Source organism: Polyergus mexicanus, unplaced genomic scaffold (genome assembly GCF_030449975.1).
Source record: "Polyergus mexicanus isolate NDT 795.1 unplaced genomic scaffold, iyPolMexi1.0 SCAF_15, whole genome shotgun sequence".
Classification (NCBI taxonomy): Eukaryota; Metazoa; Arthropoda; class Insecta; order Hymenoptera; family Formicidae; genus Polyergus; species Polyergus mexicanus.
In genome coordinates this window covers 3,055,524-3,073,935 of record NW_027223335.1, presented here as the reverse complement: position 1 = coordinate 3,073,935, position 18,412 = coordinate 3,055,524, and the positions used below count along the sequence as shown (strand labels likewise).

The 18,412-nt window shown below is 33.6% G+C and overlaps 1 protein-coding gene across 4 annotated transcripts in view; it reads right to left on the bottom strand.

Moving 5' to 3' along the window:
- Positions 1-18,412, bottom strand: part of LOC138939822 (dystrophin, isoforms A/C/F/G/H) — a 413,267-nt gene that overhangs the window by 289,104 nt on the left and 105,751 nt on the right. For all 4 annotated transcript variants that reach the window (XM_070308019.1, XM_070308020.1, XM_070308022.1 and 1 more), the window contains one exon: positions 6,944-7,049. In XM_070308019.1, coding sequence (XP_070164120.1) covers positions 6,944-7,049 — 106 coding nt within the window. The remainder of the gene's footprint in view (positions 1-6,943; positions 7,050-18,412) is intronic.

Sequence of the window (18,412 nt, the reverse complement as noted above, 5' to 3'; positions counted from 1 at the left end):
AAAATTATGTTTCTTTAAGGCAACGCTTTAAAAAAAAATCGAGATTATAATTACATTAAATAAGGAAGAAATATCGATATATCGTGGAGATAAAAACCAGGCAGATATCTTTGCGCGCGATCCTCGCACTAATTGATATAATTAAGCAATTACGCAATTAAGTAGCTAAGTCCCAAGTAGCCTGACGTTCGGCTCGCACTATATTATAGTAAGTACGTATAATAGGCGATATTTACCGCAACTCTCCTAAGTCGCCATAGATTCAGAGTAATTGCTTCGAGTTCTGCGGCACCGCCCCGACAACAACTACGCGACACAATGCGCGTGCAAGCGGCAAAGTTTTGTCCCCGTGGTCTCGCTACGAAAAAGTCGGTCGCAAAATTTTCTGGGAGACACTATTGCAAAGAGAACACAGCGAGAAAGGACAAACCGAGAGTGCTCACCGTTGCGTAGACTGCAGAAGGCAGAAGGCTAGGCGTCTGAAATTTAGAACATACCTCAAAGTAAAACGTCCGCTCAGTATCGCCATGTGCCAGTACATCTCGCTATACGAAAACGCGCTCGGTATTCGTCAGTACGTAGTTTTTTTTTATACATATACAGAGTGTCCCAGAATATTCGCTCTCTTAATTTTAATCGCGAAAATATCGCGAGTCAAGTTTCATTTTGATTTTTCTTTCACGTACATCGCGCGTGTCACGGTTTCTGTCAAAAAATTTCACTGCGGAATTATTTTCTGGATTTTACTACAGCATTTATACAATACTGTGATTGTATTATACTCTAATTTTATTGTAATAGTATAGTAATATTATTTTACTACACAAATATTATTTTACGGATATGTATTGTCAGAGAAATTATGATTTAAAAACGAAGCAAATTAAAGATATTTTTTTATTTGAGAATAAATATCTCGATTTAATTATCACAACACGATTCTCGAAAGACAGAAAATCTTCTAACTTTAAGTGAATAATGAAGATATATTTGCAATTCTGAAATTTTCGTAAATTCGTAAAAACTGTTGCATTTTTAATCGCTTATAGTAAGTAATAACTATTGTACTATGGCATCTAGATATCTATCTGTTATTCGATAAAGATCGATTCCATAAATTCATCAACAATTTGTGGATAAAAAAAAAAAAAAAATATCAAGAATGTGGAACACCCTATATACTCTATACTGACACTTCCTCAACTACCACTTTCTCTCTATACACTTTACTAGTCGAAATACGGCGAACGTGCTCGCTCTTTGAAGCGACGATAACAACATAGAATGTACGAGAATATAACATGTGCCAAGACAAGCATTACGTTGATACTCCTCGTGAAACCGAAGATGTTGCCGTTTCACATGGAAATTATCGTTAATCCTGTCTTGCAAAACATTCATCTGCTTTCAACGTATCTAAAACAATTCTCTTATGCTTTCTGTATTTTACAAATAACATGATCTGATTGATAGAAATAGAGAATATTTAAAATATAAGTTTATCTCACAAATATATATATGAAAGATAAATGTATTACATTTGTCAAACGAGATATTTAATTCATTAAAGAAACTAATTGAATAAATATTTATATGGATAAATGTGCTACTCAATCATATATTATTAATAAAGCTTCTTTTATGGAAAATGCAGATCAAAACTTGACGAAAGGCAGGTTTATCTTTCTGCTGAGTTTCTCTTATTCCACAAACGAGCCAAAATCGAATAACCACTGGTCTGAGATGGCTAAACTGGTATGGAAAAAATATGCTAACTCATCGATTCTATTATAAAATGACATGCGTTAAAGGTATCGGATTCTGCATTTACTTGCAACAGGTTGTATAATCTTGCGAATGTATCTTAACAGCTGTGAAAGAAATTTTTCTAAATCGTCGTATAATCGAAACAGGATTTATCAGCCATGATAAATTTGATATATCGTATAATACGGTGCAATTGTCAAGACGTATAACGAAAATCACGCCGAAAATATTTTTATTGCAAGCGTATCAGCAATGTCGAATATTTATAGTGTAATCCCCCGAAACCTGAATTTATTAGTTTAACAATCGTCTATCGTACAATCGTGCACGCTGTATTTTTGGAACTACATTTTCACGGCAGAAGCAGCAAACGGTAAATCCATTCGCGAAATAACAGTTTTATTTCGTGTTACGCGAATTAGATGAAGCGACGACAAAAAAAAACAAGCATAAAATAAGCAAAGACTAGCGAAGATACCGATTTTGCGTCACGTTATCATATCACGAAAAATTTCCGAAAAATATCTCTAAGAAGTTAAATATGGCTGAAAAAAATCACATTTTCATATCATTATCTTTATCTTTATTTTTACATTATTATCTTTAGCATCGCAAAACATCAAACAATTAGATTCATATTACGACGCATCGTATCGTAACTGCATAACTTAGTTAAGAAGACTTCTTACAGATACGCTTTATCCCTTTAACTTGTCAATATTAAATTATAATAGATACTATGTGCAACATATTGTTGCTGTATGCGAACATATTGTTGCTTTGAAGTGCTTCTTGCGTACGTTCCTAATGTGTGGATCAATCGGACTACCTCACGCACCATTATATTCCTGTGGTCGATACATACGCGTCTGTAATCCACATCCAGGAGTAACGTCGATCTACTCACGAAAATCCTCCTTGTGATATCTAAACTGGCTCTTCAGCCAGTATCTCATTGAGATATTAGTTTCCATAAAGGATACCGTGAAATGTTTGAAGTACGTATATTAAGATATATCGATATTAATTAAACTTTATTTTATATATTAAATATGTAAATGCATTTTTTATAGATTCTCAATATTTTTGCGTGTAAATGAGACGTCTATATTTAGTCCAAAATTTATGCATAAAATCTATTCTAATGATTCTAAATCTTTAATAAAAAAAAATTTCATAAAATGATCACAATATATGATGAGAATAATGAGAGTAAATTTTAGTCGTAAAGTATATCGATTTCAAAACGACAAGGAAATTTCTCAAAGTCGCGAACAGAATGTGATAACGATCGTGGCGTGTTGAACTAATTGATCGATTTTAATTTTGAACAGCGTTGATAAAGCGGGATTACGCGTGGAAAGTAACGAGAGGGGGAATTTTCTCCCGGCAATGCGCCTTAGCCGCGGAGATAGAAACAGGCGGCGGCAGGCTTATCTCGAGACGTTTTCCTCCATTTCGTTCTCTCTACCAATTCATCAGGGAAGTCATAGGAGTGCCGGTAGTGAATACGGAATTCAACGAGAAGGAATCGATGCGACGAGTATCTATGCTAGTAGAATTTACCTAGGTAGCTTTCATAGAATGGAGGCAACGTATGTGTGGGAGATAGGCAGCTGGTATGAAAACGATTGAAAGAAAATCGATAAGTCGGTCTTTCGTAGAAAATATCCGCTCGGATACTTGCGTAGCTACTGAAATCCTCCCCCCACCCCCCTTAAAATCTTTTCGAGCGAAAGTTATGATTTCGCTCTCCTTAGATAAATTTATCGGGCATCGTGATAAGAATCGAAGCCTCATCGAATATTTAATCGTATAACGCCGAATATCGCAAATATCGATCATTGTGGTTATACCGAGCAGCACGAACAAATCCAAACTACCCTGAGACAAATCGATTTCTGAAACTCCCAACCGGATTGAACATAAATCGCTGAGCTTATTTGGCCAAATTGTAAGAGCCAGTAGCCATATGTAACCGGCAGCGATATTCCAGACCCAGCAGCAATTAACTCATTATGTGGCCTAAATGTATTATGTCTACCTGATATTCTTGATTTATGAGCTAAGCGTTGAATGAAATATGCAAACGTATGCGCTAGATTAGATAGCATTGGTAAACTATTCCTAGTTCGGGATATACCGTAATTTAGAGTTACCTTAAAGTCTTCGTGAGATATTACAGTAAAATTTATTGACAAGTAAATATCATGGATATACATACAGACGCTAATTTATAAGCTAAACTACAACAAAAGTTTCAAGTTTCTCTTGAAATAAAAAAATGTCAGTGCAGCAAATAAAAATTTATGGACATAGAATTCTACTAGTTTTCGCAAACTTTGACAGGGAGAAAAAATATATTACATCCATGATATATGTTGCTAATCAAAACCTTCGAATATCTACGTTTCTATTAATCGTCTAATTTTTTTTTGTATCTATCAGAAGATGAATTATAAAAGATCAATCATGTCATTCGCCAGAGGAATATCAATGCTAGATTTTTTTTTTTTTTTTTTTTTTTTTAGGACTTCGTAGCGTACGAGACTCGCGATGCATCGTATATATCTTTCGAGGCGCATAAATCTACACTGATTAGAAGGGGCTAAAACATCGTAGAAACCGGGTTGAGAGAATACCGACAACTTTGCCAGGCAATTCCAAGACGGTGCGAGTTAACGCCACTTAAAGCAGCTCTACCAGCGTATAGTCGGGGAAGAACATGGTAATCTATACAAGTGAAATGTGCGGATGGTAGCGTGCTCCGTACGTTTCGTGTTTGTAATTAAAGTCCGGCAGGCAACGGCCAATACTCCGTGGCATATATGCGCTCTTGATAACCTGCCTATTATGAAAAATGTTGGCGAAACCGGCAATACACGGTTGCTTCGATACGCTGAATCGTTCTTGACAATTTAATAATTAAGTCTTTTTATTTCATATACAGTTATGAGAAACGCTGTATTGGAGCGATATGAAATTTGTGTGCAAAAATTAACTTTGCTTCTAAATAATTTTCAATGTCGATTTGTTTCGTTCACATATAATTATAATTCTCTAAAATTATTTTTAATTAATATACTTGGAAATATACTTTTCTCATTTTAAATACGAAAAGTATTAAAAGATACAGCTAAATAAAAGATACTTATTGTATCAAATATAGACAAGACGCGCATTTAACCATGTTCCAAAAGATTGATATGCGCATGTTACGTTACTGGAAGAATCAATCTCGCGTGTTAAGCCATTTCAAGTCCAGAAGGCAGACACGCTACCCTCGGTAATCTATGGTCGAAGGAAAAAATTTATTCCGCACACCTCAAGTAAAGTCCGGTCGCTAACGAATGATTAGCGGCATGATAAGTCTCGTCCGCCACTAAAAAGCTCAACAGATTCAAGATCAATGTAATTTATTAAAAGCCTCGTATGTGTTTTTATAGCACTACTTTGTTTTCGATTAAAATCAGAATTTGTTCAATTTTATCCACGTACTCTCTCTACTTCATTTTTCGTAAAAAAAAATATCATAATATATTTATATATAATCAAATAGTAAAATACAATAATATATATATTATATATAAAAAATTAATAATAATATAAAATAATAATAAATTCATTTATAAGATATGAATAATATATTTATTCATAAATTTCATTTCAAAAATTTATATTTAAATAATTATTTAAGATTATAACAATTTCAATTACTCTCCTCTTCTCCTTTTCTCTTTTTCTTTTATGATACACAAAAATGTTTCTAAAGGGATATTCTTCTCATTTTCATAAAATATTGAAAACAATGGATCATCTAGTTGCATACACTATAGTAGAACCGGAAGTACCTGACAAATACCGCAATGCTAATATAGTACGAACAATGCCTAATGAGGAAAGAGAACATTTTGGAAGACTTAAGATAGTTAGCGGCTTCGCGCAAATAATCTCCTTCGTTGACTTTAAATTGCATCTATCCATATGAAATTCAAGAGTCTGTAGAAGCGCGAGAGAAGGAAATTTCCGAATTAATTAATTTAAATTGTTTAAAGACGTACAAATATGGCGAATTATAATTCTGTTATATTATAATTCTGATATATATTATTGTATAATTCTAATGATCTGATTATACAATTGCCGCGTATATTTCGTTTGCGATAAAACATATCAGTATATATATCAACATAAGTAGCGTGTTAATGTGTAGAATGTTAATACGCAATTAAATGGCATTGCAGATTATAAAAAGTGTCGCGGTTAAAACAGTGTTAATGCCTTCATGATGCATTTTCCTGGCGTTCGACATTCGATGATAAATCGGTATACGACAATTAGTTTCGGAACAATTTGCAGACCGAATTTACATCGATCGGCAGTAACTGCAATTTATTACAGTCTTCGGGCGAGCAATCATAGCCGATAATTAAACTTCTAAACTTCGCCCGATTGCGGAAAGTGCTGTGCAGGCAGAATTGCTTTTCCAGTATCAATTATAACGACAGAAACTCATTAAATCCATTAGATCTCAATGCACTTATCGAATGCTTTCCGTGAAAATATTTTCATTATCCATCTCATAGAAAATTCACGTCCGGCACAAATAAATCAATATTAAATTAACTTACTCTTTTAAAAATAATTGTCAATGCTCGTGAACGAAGCGTAGATTACAGAATTAACAAAGTGTTAAAAAAAGATAATATAGAATATATCTCTAATTTATAAATAATTTAATATTCTATATATATATTTCAATTTATTTTTTCGTATAACATGCTTGATTAATAGAAGATCAAAATCTACTGTAAATTTGTTTCAAAAAGCAACTCATTCAGTTCTTGACAATTTGCAATCTATTGTTTCTATAATAAAATTACATAAATTACATAGGGATAATTCTGAGCGTTTTTAAAGATAACGTATCTCTCTATGGAAAAGAAAAAAAAAGTTTAGTCATTACGAAGCAGTTATACAATTCTGTTATAAAATTGAAGTATATTAATATTATATACGTACGTATATAATAATCAATTATCGAAGAATACCCACATCTAACGAAAACGTTAAAATAAACTTGTGCTACCGCAATCAGGCGAAATATCAGCTTTACGTATCGTTAAGATTGTTAAACGGATGATGAAAATACACAATCGTGAAGAAAAAAACTTACCTTTGCCGTGTAACTGTTGTCGATTCGTGTCGGCGCGCAAGTTCTCGGCCGTGTGAACCAGCTCGTCCAATTGCGGCTTCTTTTGCTCCAGCTCTCGCAAGACATTCTGCAACATAAATCAAAATGACATTATTATGAGGTTAATAACCCCCGCCATAAGATATATAGCAACTAACGCAAAACCGTGGTTCCCATCGCACGCAACAGTGACGCAGCGCATAGCCTATAATCGATGCGACGTTCGAACTGCTACAAATTGCAACCTAATGACTAGAAGTCAGGCTACGCGACACATTCTTTGTCTAAAAGTTCAACTGAAAGCATATACAAGCTTCTAAAACATCAAGTGTTGAGGCGATTTCCACTTCAACTTCGTACTTACTGTAAATCGACTCAATTTTCTGTTTCACGATACGTTGATTACCATCATAAGGTTTAATTAATTTATTGTATGTTATATGTGCGCCGCATAATACTTTTAAACAATAAATGTAAAATGTTGGCACAAAATAAAAATGTGACTGTAAAAATATTAACTAACAAAAGCAAAAATTTTAATCAGATTAAAAGCTTTAACAACTTTTTTCACTTCAAACACATTTTTCTTGAAAAAAATATTTTTACAGTTTTCTGCAACAATTTTATATCCGTATAAACGATTGTGTAGATAAAAATTTTACAAAAAAAAAAAAAAAAAAATCAATTCCTTTCTATTGTATGACCGCGAAAGCAAAAATCGAAAGCACGAGCTCTTAGAGGATATTAATATTCTTATGTAATATTCCACGAAATATTCAGGTCGATCACCTGTTTTTACCTTGCTGTTATAGCTGCCTTTTACCGCACGAACCTATCGATCGCTAGTAAGCTTTCGAGATACTGAGCTCTATTTCCGCGGTTCGTTGTAGCAACCATTACATGACCTTTCATCAAGACACATATATAGATCACCATATTAGCTTGTAATGTGTGCGAGTTTAATTAACGTGCAATCTTGTCTTAGATGTACATTAAAGAGAAACTTGGAAGCAAAATTGTAATTTCGTAACATGATACGAAAGAAAAAAAGAAAAAAAAAGTATAATTAATAAATTACTGCAAATTATAAATTTAGATTCTTAAAATTTTTCTATAAATTTCAGACCTTTCTTCAACATAATAAAACATAATAATGTCGAGGCGAGAACTTCAATTCCACAAAAAAAAATTGTATGATAACAATAATTATGTTAAGCCTCACTAATCCGCATTGCTCTAGATAAAAGGATACCTTCTCATACAAGTGCTCGAAAAATCCTTATCCGATTCTTACACTTGATTGCTCTGATCGAATTAACTTTCGCAATGTCTATCAACCATAAAATGTTCATTACATTCAATCTTAGTTATACTTTTCCAATATCAAATGTCGCTGCCAAGAAAAAAAAAACTCGATGAACTAATTTCAACGAGCAGGGAATTTCAAAAGATATTAACGCACACACGCGCGCGTAACTTCTGCCTCTATGTATCCAATAACCAATTCCTTCGTTCGTAAAATTACTGAACGTATCTTTGATCGATAATTGATGTATCGAGTACAAAAGAGTCTCAGAAGATTTTACCTTATTGCTAGCAACTTCATTCAATTTCGCTAGACTCTGGGGGGATCTTCTCGAAACCATCGTATAGAATATATATAGCCGCTAAATACACAAATTAGCCGGAAAACTATCAGATTAACTTGTCTGCTGGCATTGTACAGGCTGTCCCCAATTTAAATGGCAAAACTTCAAGAGCGTGTAGGGGACTGAAAAACTAAGACAAGAAGTCCTTGAGAGGTTTGCTCGTTTTTGCTCCATTTTAGAGAAAATCGCAAAAATCCGATCTCTCACAGCTCTCTCGAGTCGATTGGCACGGAATAAACTTTCTGCTTCAAGGTTCCTTACATATATAAACACTTGACGTTATTCTTTACGATGCCAATCAATTCAAGAGAGCGATTAAGAGATCGAATCATAGATGCAGCGCACCAAATATCACTAGAACAATGTCTAGCTGCAATTAATGAGATCAGTGCTAGATGTAATGCTTGCATTGCTGCCAGAGGGCAACATTTTAAACAATATCTTCATTAAATAGATGATAACATAAATAAAATGTAAATAAAGAAGTTAAAAAACGAAAACTTGTTTTGTTTCTTTTTTCGTGATTTTCTCCAAAATGGAGCAAAAACGAGCAAACCTCTAAAGGACTTTCCGTCTTAGCTTTTCGGTCCCTCTTAGCACACGCTCCTAAAGTTTTGCCATTTAAATTGGGGACACCCTGTATAATCGCACATCTTAGCTTAGCATTATACAATACATACGCATCTACTCTCATCTGGCATGCAAATGAAATTCATCTATCAGCAAAATGCAAAGATTATAATTTGCTTTTTTATTTCTCTTTTTTATTTTGAGAAGCAGTTGATTTCTCTTTTCAATAAATCAATAAATGCCATTATCAGACAAAAGATATAAAGTATCGATAATAATAATTATCACAATTATGGCAATTCTATTTATATTCAAACGTCGAATTAATATTCTATGATATATTAAAGGGAATCGTTAATCCACTTAGAGATACTTGTACTTCCGCTTCCTATGTAAAGTGGAGTTATTTACATCCCTCTGACATAATCGATCGCGCGTTACTTCCGTGTCACCGGCCGCTCAGAAAGCTGAATATACACTCGCTTTCCAAAAAGTTCCGCTCAGGTTAACAGAATCTATGATACATGCAGAGTTTTGCTACATCTTTGTGAGAAAAATATCAGAAAACTTGGAGAATTACAAGCTCATTGTGTTTTTTAAGATCACATAAATTATTATTGTAAATTATTAATTGTGAGAATTATTATTTATAAGCATAAAATAGGTGAAATAAATTTTTAAACAAGAGATATCATTTTAATGAATGATAATTGAAAATAGACAATTTTTAATCTTTCAGTCTTTTCATTATACTTCTGCCTTACTTATTCTTACTCTTTTCTTCGTACTTATATACTTTCTACAGCCAGGTGAACAAAAGAGAATGTCAGTCAAATTGAGGAGTGACCGTATAGCGTAGATAGGACACGTTAACCGAGCACTTCACTCCGATCCATTCAAATAGCAGGAGCCAATGGCCTGACACATTTCGATTCTCCAGTAGTAACCGATGGAAATCCCGTAGGATTGAATTCGATAAAACAGGAGTCGCGAGAATTTCATCGGATATCAGGTGTCCCGACCATTATCGTTAAAGAACTTTATCGTTTACCTTGAAGAGAAATTAAGAAAGTAAAAAAGTAGTAATCATGCGTGTATGAAAATTTCCGCATTTTTGTTCTTAATAGAAAAAACGACTCGTAAATTCACGTCAATTTCAAAACACCGCCTAATTATTTATAAAATTTTACCAATTTAAAATCACTAAATTAATATCGTCATTATATTGTATCTCGCAATGCATTAAATACTATAAATTTCATGCCAGACTATACTTCCTGATAATATAATATAAACTGTTGATTTTTATATCCATACATTAATATACCATATGTGCACACTTTCGATAGAAGAATAATATTAAAGTTGCATGTAATAGACAAGCATTGCTCTGTTGTTAATACAAATAAATTATTATGTGTGCATGTATTTATTTTATTATAAGAAAAAAGACAGAGATATACCACAAGATTACTGATGGATATATATTATATACAATATCGTAAATTTTTTTTTTTTTTAAGTAACTCTTTTAACTAATAAAGTTAGTATCATTAAAAACAATTAAATATATATATATATGTATCATGAGAAGCACATTTTGATTATAATATTCGTGCAAAATAATTTGCTTGATATACCGTCAAATGAATTTACTCCTATATTAACTAAAATCGAATTAAACTGCGTTACAAGATAACTCGGCTAATTTCCTCTTAACGACACTTTCCTTCATCTCCCATCGGGCACGTTAAACTTCATACACTGGCAATTAAGTTTTAATCTTCGCGAAATGGCTCCGATATAATCTGTCAGAAAGTCCGTGAATAACATCAACGGGATGTAGATTCAACAACTCGAATACGATTTACGAAATGAAGCGTGATGTGTGAATATATGAATCTCGCGTAATGTTGCGAAGTATAAAATTCAAGGTTGATTTAACACACCAGAAACATTTTGAACGACTATAAAATGCGAGCACTATATATTTCTCGGGGCGTAATAAAGCTTTAATTGAACAATAATATTCACGGCATAACTCGCTTGAGTCCATTGAAGTCCGTCAATGTGCAAAGAATGTGATGGAAAATTTACGTAACGGTGAAGAGATAACGTTGTAAAAAAAAATACAAGAGATACATAATGAAATGAAAGTAATAAGAAAAGCAACAATATCGAAATGGGAAATGCACATACTAATTGAATGATACGTTAAAATATTAAACTTTTTAACATTTAATCTCCAATTGTTTTTTTATGATATTATTCTTATTTGCATTTTTATTATATTATATAAATGCTGATATAATATATAAAAATATTTTCTTTAAGACAGTAATAAACATCTTTTTTATCGCTTTCAAATGACGTTACAATCGCGTTTATGTTACAATCTCTTTTATTCTTGCACTATTACATATATATATGAAAATTGATTCCATTCTAGCCACATTGCGTGTATAAGAAAATATCTTTGAAAATCAGTGGCCCTATTAAAGTTCCAAGCTCAAAAGAATAATGGCACGTTAAATGCCTCGCATAAATATACGCTACACGTACGAGTAAGAGGCGCGTGTTCCCAGAAGGGATAAGTTCCGTTCACGATCAGACCACGAGTAAACAGTTCGTCGAAGAAAATTGGACACGAACAAAACTTTTGACATCCCATTTAGCGCAATCCTTCGAAATGTTTCCGCGGAAAAGCAATTTACCGGCAAGTAAGTAGAAAGTTCGACGTAAAAGTTGGCGCCTCGACGTTCCGACAACATTCGTATCTCCGAAACGCCCATAAGCGACTAAATAAATATCCCGAGAAAATTATGTTTATTATTCGTATTACGAGAAAAAAAAACGATTATTGCCGGCAACAAGTCCGTAATAAAATTTGTATGAAGTAATACATAACGTAAACAGTGTGCGTGAACGACACAAATTTAATAAGGCAATTTAATGAAAATTATAATCTCCCTTTTCCTACTATTAAAATTTTTATGGAAAAAAACATACATGAAACATCCATTTATATAGATCAATTAAAAAATATTTGCAAAGATAATAAGAACTTGTCGTATGATTTATGGGAAATGTCTCATCTTTCGACCTGAGGATATACGGCCGGTTAGAGTGTGGTAGTTGCACAGGAATAACTTTTCCAACTATGAAATATTCCCTCTCATAAGCGACGCGATGGATCTTACACGGTAATGTCATTCATTACTCAGAGTGCAGCGTGGCGACCGCAGTGAGATGCACAACTTTCTCGATCAGCTCGTGCATTATTTGATACGACGTCTAGAAAAATATAAAAGTTCAATGTCACCCAATTTCTTACAATATTTCCTATTTGTTTAATTAAATCTATATCATTCTTACAGCGTCATACAACATCATAACATAATCTTCAATTATATCTTTCTATCAATATCTTCCACGATTGCCCGCGACACGAAAAAGCAATATCTGTTCTGACACATTGAGAAATAGAAAATAGCGACTGTAAAAACCATGAGCGAACGCAAAAAAGATCGAGTCGCTTCATATAACGAAAATAAGGAAGAGGCAAGATATCGGACAACCTCGTGGCAGAAACGGTTGCTTTTCTGAAGAAAATAAAAATACGCTAACGAAAAAAAGAAGATAAAGAAGACGGGAAAAGAGAAACGGTTGCACAACAGAGGATATCTCGCCGAGCTGACTTACGAGCGACCAACGAAAAATTTCACTGCACCTTCGTTCTCTTCGCATGTTTATCCTCAATATTACCATCGTTGTAGTTTTAGTATGAAATATTCCCATCAACATTGTAAATTGCGTTTTCTCTCGCTCGAAGTGTAAGCGTCTCGACGCGACGTGGCGATAAGGAAAATTCGAACGTGCCTCAAACGGACACTATTATTGCGTAGTCGTGAACAAAGCGAAGGAATTATTGAACAACACGAGCGCTCAAAATATTTCTCCAATGTACCGATGGCAAAGGCGACGCACTTTTTTCCTCTAACCATTCTTCCAGCGATAATGACATCTTTCGCGCAACATTTCTTTTTCAAAGGTTTAACAATCACGATATAGTTACTAAACACGATTAACGCAACATGCCAGCAATTTATATAAAAATATGTAACTTCATATGCAATTTAAAAAAAAAAAAAAAACCTATTCAAATTCTCTCTCTTTATTTCTTATAAAAAAATATTATTATAAAAATAATAAAATATTATAAACATATTTAAATCGTTACAAATTTAATTTCTAAACAATAAACGACAAATCGAAAAGCAATTACGATCGTCGTCAGTTCTTGTATCGTAATTACATAACAATGCGATTTGTATTATTTCCAGATGTAAGGGATTAAAACGCATATTTGCTTATCTTTTCATATATTTTTCCTGGCATGAAACACGAGAAAGAATCCAAAGGAGACGCGAAAGTTTCGCATCGAGTGCGATAGAAATGTGGTCAATTTCAGATATTGAGAGTATGTTCCCGGCGAATGTTGCCCGCGCAAAGCTTCTCGCCAGTTTCAAAGAATTCTATCTCTTCCATTCTTTTTCTCTTTCCCTCTTCCCCGCCCCCCCCCCCTCTCTCTCTCTCTCTCTGTATTCGCTTTGCCCCTTTTTATTCACTTACGTTAAAGCGAAGCTGCAGGGTGCCGGTATACATAGACGAGGCGGCCGATGTACCGGGCTGAGACTCCTTTCGATCCATCGCACAGGATCTCCCTCACACTTTGCGTCGCGCACCGATAGCTTTTGATAGCTTCTTTTTTATCTTTTGCCGGACACGGTCACTTTACGCTCGTGTATATCTAGCCGGATCGAACAAAGCATATCGGGGATAGTTCTGCCAATCACGCGCGCACTTTAACTCCGCCGCTGACGTCAACATCGGAGCAGCTATCGTGTAAAAAAGCTCACATGGCAACCTGGATTAACGAAACGCCTATATATGTTTATGCGACATAAAATTTTTCCGTGGTCCCCTGAGCTTTTTCGATCAAACGATCGAGAGCGTTTCTCGATCGTATATGATTTTATCGAACAGTGCGTCGGATTAAAAGGATGAAGCGGTAGGAAGTAAATGCGAACATTTTTACAATTTTAAAATTCCCGTTGAAACACTCTGGCGTTTCACGTTGAAAATGTCATATTTACTTGCTAGGTTTCATAATAAACAACGCGTTTTGAAGGACAACTTGTACATATATAAACCTGGTCTAGATATGTTTTTCAATAACCGAGCGCATTGTTGTATATTGATATCTCGCACAAACTTCCATTATTTTCACGGCTAGGATACATTGATATTTCCTACCCTTCCTCCGCATGCCGTAAAATAAATTTTCCGTTATCGTAGTTCATTTACGCATCGTGCGATGTGAAAATAAAGTGAAAACTACACCCATATATCGATCGACACGAAGAATTAATTTTTAATAATATTGAAAGCGAAGAAACTTAGAAATTAGATTCTCTAAAAGAAACATTCTCACTTTTATAGAATATCATATATATACAACCAATAGATTTAACGTGTTGATCGATAATATAAATATCTCTCAAACAATTCTCTATGAATGCAAATAACGCATTTTCCCTCAGTTTCTTACGTAATGAACTACGGAAAACGAATGGGAGTTTAAAAGAAAAGAAATAACACACACAATATATACGCGCACTAATAAAAAATACAATACTTTTGACCAAACGAAAAGAACATATCAGGAGAGACAAAATGTTAAACCATTGCCTGTCAGACTATCGGCTCGCATCGGCCTGTATAGTTCAAATCGTTGATGTGACACGTAATGCGAACACAGCGGCCACCCGCAACGTCAAAACTCCGGGACATCCGAGACGGCGTTAGGGCGCATAAAAGATTCAATTTCATCGCAATGAAAACGCTTTCGGAAATGCACCTGAATTCGGACATCGCCGATTCCAGGTAGTTTACGAAAAGTGCGAAAAACTGGTCGATGTTAGCGGAGAGTAAAGGATATGTGCAAAAAGATCATTTGTAGTATCATCGTAAAATTTTTACGTAACGTTGCACGAGCATCGCAAACACTTAATTTTCATCGTCGATTTTTTCGGAATGATAACAGTTATCGCTCCTTATCACTGTAACTTATTCAATATATGTATATTTGATATCACGATATATACTATATCTCGTCCAATGTCTATTATTTGATAGAAGAATTCCATTCGAAAAGAAAATATAATTATAAAAATTACGTCAAACATTATGTCAATTATTATAATAGACATAATATCGATAACGCATTTTTTTTTGCTGGAATACATATTACTTCTCATTTCGTTTTCAGTTTTCTTTGTGATTCATTCGTTAATCTTACTTTATGATACGTCCCATACTTTAGCAACTAACGTTTCATTTATAAAATAGAGTACATACTCTTTAGCATATTGAGCAATAACACAAGAAATTGATCTTTTAAAAAAAAAATTTAATATAAAATATATTTGAAATAGTATTTATAAATAAAAAAAAAAAAAAAATTTGAACAATGAGTTGTAAAATTTTCTACACGTGCTATAATATTGTATATTGTACAATTGGTCTACAATTTGATAATATACTATGTTCTAATCGGTTTATTAAATCAAATTGTTGAAAGTTACAAAAGTGTATTTTGCTAAAACACATTTTACAGTTCTACTAAAATGTTTGAATTTATACCGCGTATAATTCGAGCAGAGACAAGTTCAAACCAACATAATGTTTCTCGTTTTATTATACGATATTCGTTCGGTGACGCCGGATTTTCCCCCCGCGACAAGGAGAGAGGAAGGAGACGTGAGACAGAGATAGAGAGGAAGCCGAGTATGCTGTATCGATTTTCGTTTCGTTCGGTATTTCGCCGGCTGCATCTCTAATTTTCATTAGGCCCTCTTCGTCAAAATTACATTGTCGATTCCACGCGCGATAACGGATCTTCAATATCGACAAAAAGTGCAATCAATTAAATACTACAAATCGTGTGAGCAAAAGAACAAAGAATTGGATTATTAAATCATTATGTAAATAATTACTCAGGACATTTGTATCGTAAATCGCATATTTCTTTCAAGAGAAAATTTGATAAATTTATAAGCAAATTCGATATCGAGTAAACGTGATATGATAAGTGTAAATCAATTTTCGAGGAAAGAGATATAAATAACACAAATATAATTTTCTATTATATATATATATATATAATATAAAAAATTATTTGTGTTATATAATTATATAATATATCTAATTTTATATATATATATATAGTTTATTCAATTTATCAAAAAATGCACTTGCTGACTTATCCTGTTGACAGATGGCAGTCACAAAAAATTATCGCTCGATATTCATTAAATTTAGGAAAATCGATCGTGATGCATAATTCCAACGATGATATCTCGCAAAGACCTATAAGTACGAAATTTCAAATTTTCGGATAATCAGCTTCCCGTTCGTTAACAAGGCAAATATTTGTAATCCACTGTATACCGGCTGAATAACCATGTGCGCAAACACATCGTGCGTGGAGAGCTGCTGTTAACACTGAAAATCGTTAAACTGTCCACGACAAGTATATAAAAAGAGTAACCGAAAGCGTAGCGAGAAACATGTTTACGTGCGATCGATCGACGATAGTATTAACGATAATTAATAACTAATCCCGACGTCGCGCTGCTATATGATTTTCGAACGCGTGTACTTCGATGGAAGCGCGTCGTCGAACTGAATTCAGCATCTGACGCTGCTTCATGGGTACCCTTGGTTAGGTAGCCAGGGAACGATATATATATATATATATATATATATATATATATATATATCCTCCATCCTACGGGATATATATGGAGCCCATAGGGTGCAAAATTCGTATAGCGAAGGGCGCTGCTCGAGCGAATGCTGCGAGCTTTGTACGAAATTTGAAGCAAACTAGAATTCATCCATCACATTATAAAGAATCTATAGCAATTCTCTCACTTCTTCTCGCTTGATCGACAAATGAGAAATTAATGCTTTGTCAAAAATCTCTAAGTTCAAATAATCGATTGTTAATCGATTATAATAATAAATTTTACAAGATATAAGACAAGCGTGTGCGTTTCAATAAACTAAAATATTCATCGGAAATCTCCATTCGGAATATCAAGCTTACATCTTTAAAAATAGAGCCGATACGTGTACTTCGATAAATCAACTTGGCCGTATCGATTATCTAATTTTTATTTGATTTCGTAGTATAATAGACAAGATAAATTATATGTCAATCACAATGTTTCTAAGTAAGATTATAGTACGATATAGAGATAGTTTTAAAATTAAACTTTTAATACAAAACGTGTGTTTCAACCCGTCACTGCTATTACACTAAATCCAATGGAACAGGAATCGACAAAGAAGAGATGCGTATTGCGCACACGCAAAACACCCCACCGTGTTATAATTACAAAGGCGTAAAAAGATCTCTTGTGTAACCGCTCCAATGTGATTCTATTGAAAACACATTACCGTATAAAATTTAAATACCACTTTGTTATGATAAATTTAGTCATTAAATCCTAAGTAATTATTCTGCTATTATATTGCCATATGAATATTTTATTCAGAATATTTTTACAACGCGTTTTTCAACATGGAATTGTGTAATATTAATATTACTATGTATTTATATATATTTCAGTAACTTCTTTTATTCCATCTAAAACATGGAATATTGTAAAATCTTAAGATATGATATAGATGCGCTTATTTTTGTCACGTTTAATACTGTGTTAATATGGTATATAACTATATCCACCCTGTATATAACTTTGATAACGATAGTCAAGTATTCTCATGCAAATAGATTTGTCTAAAACTATTGAAAATCTCGCGAGAAAAGCTCAGCAACTCGCGCAGAAATGCTTATCAACCGCGAACATATTTCCCTCGGTTGCATCGCGTCGCCGAGTTTCATGATTGCATTTTTCTTCGCCTACGGACATACGAATGAAAGATGCAAGAGGTAGTAACGAAGGTGAAATGGGAAAAATAATAAGCACGCGGAGAAAGCAAAAACACACATGAGAAATTTTGTAATCAATAGCGCATAAAATTTCATCGAATATACTTGAATTGTATTATCAATGAAACAAACGTTCCCACATATATGATATAAATATTAAATGTTCTAAAATTCTAATTACTTTTATGCATCAAACAAGCACTCACTTCA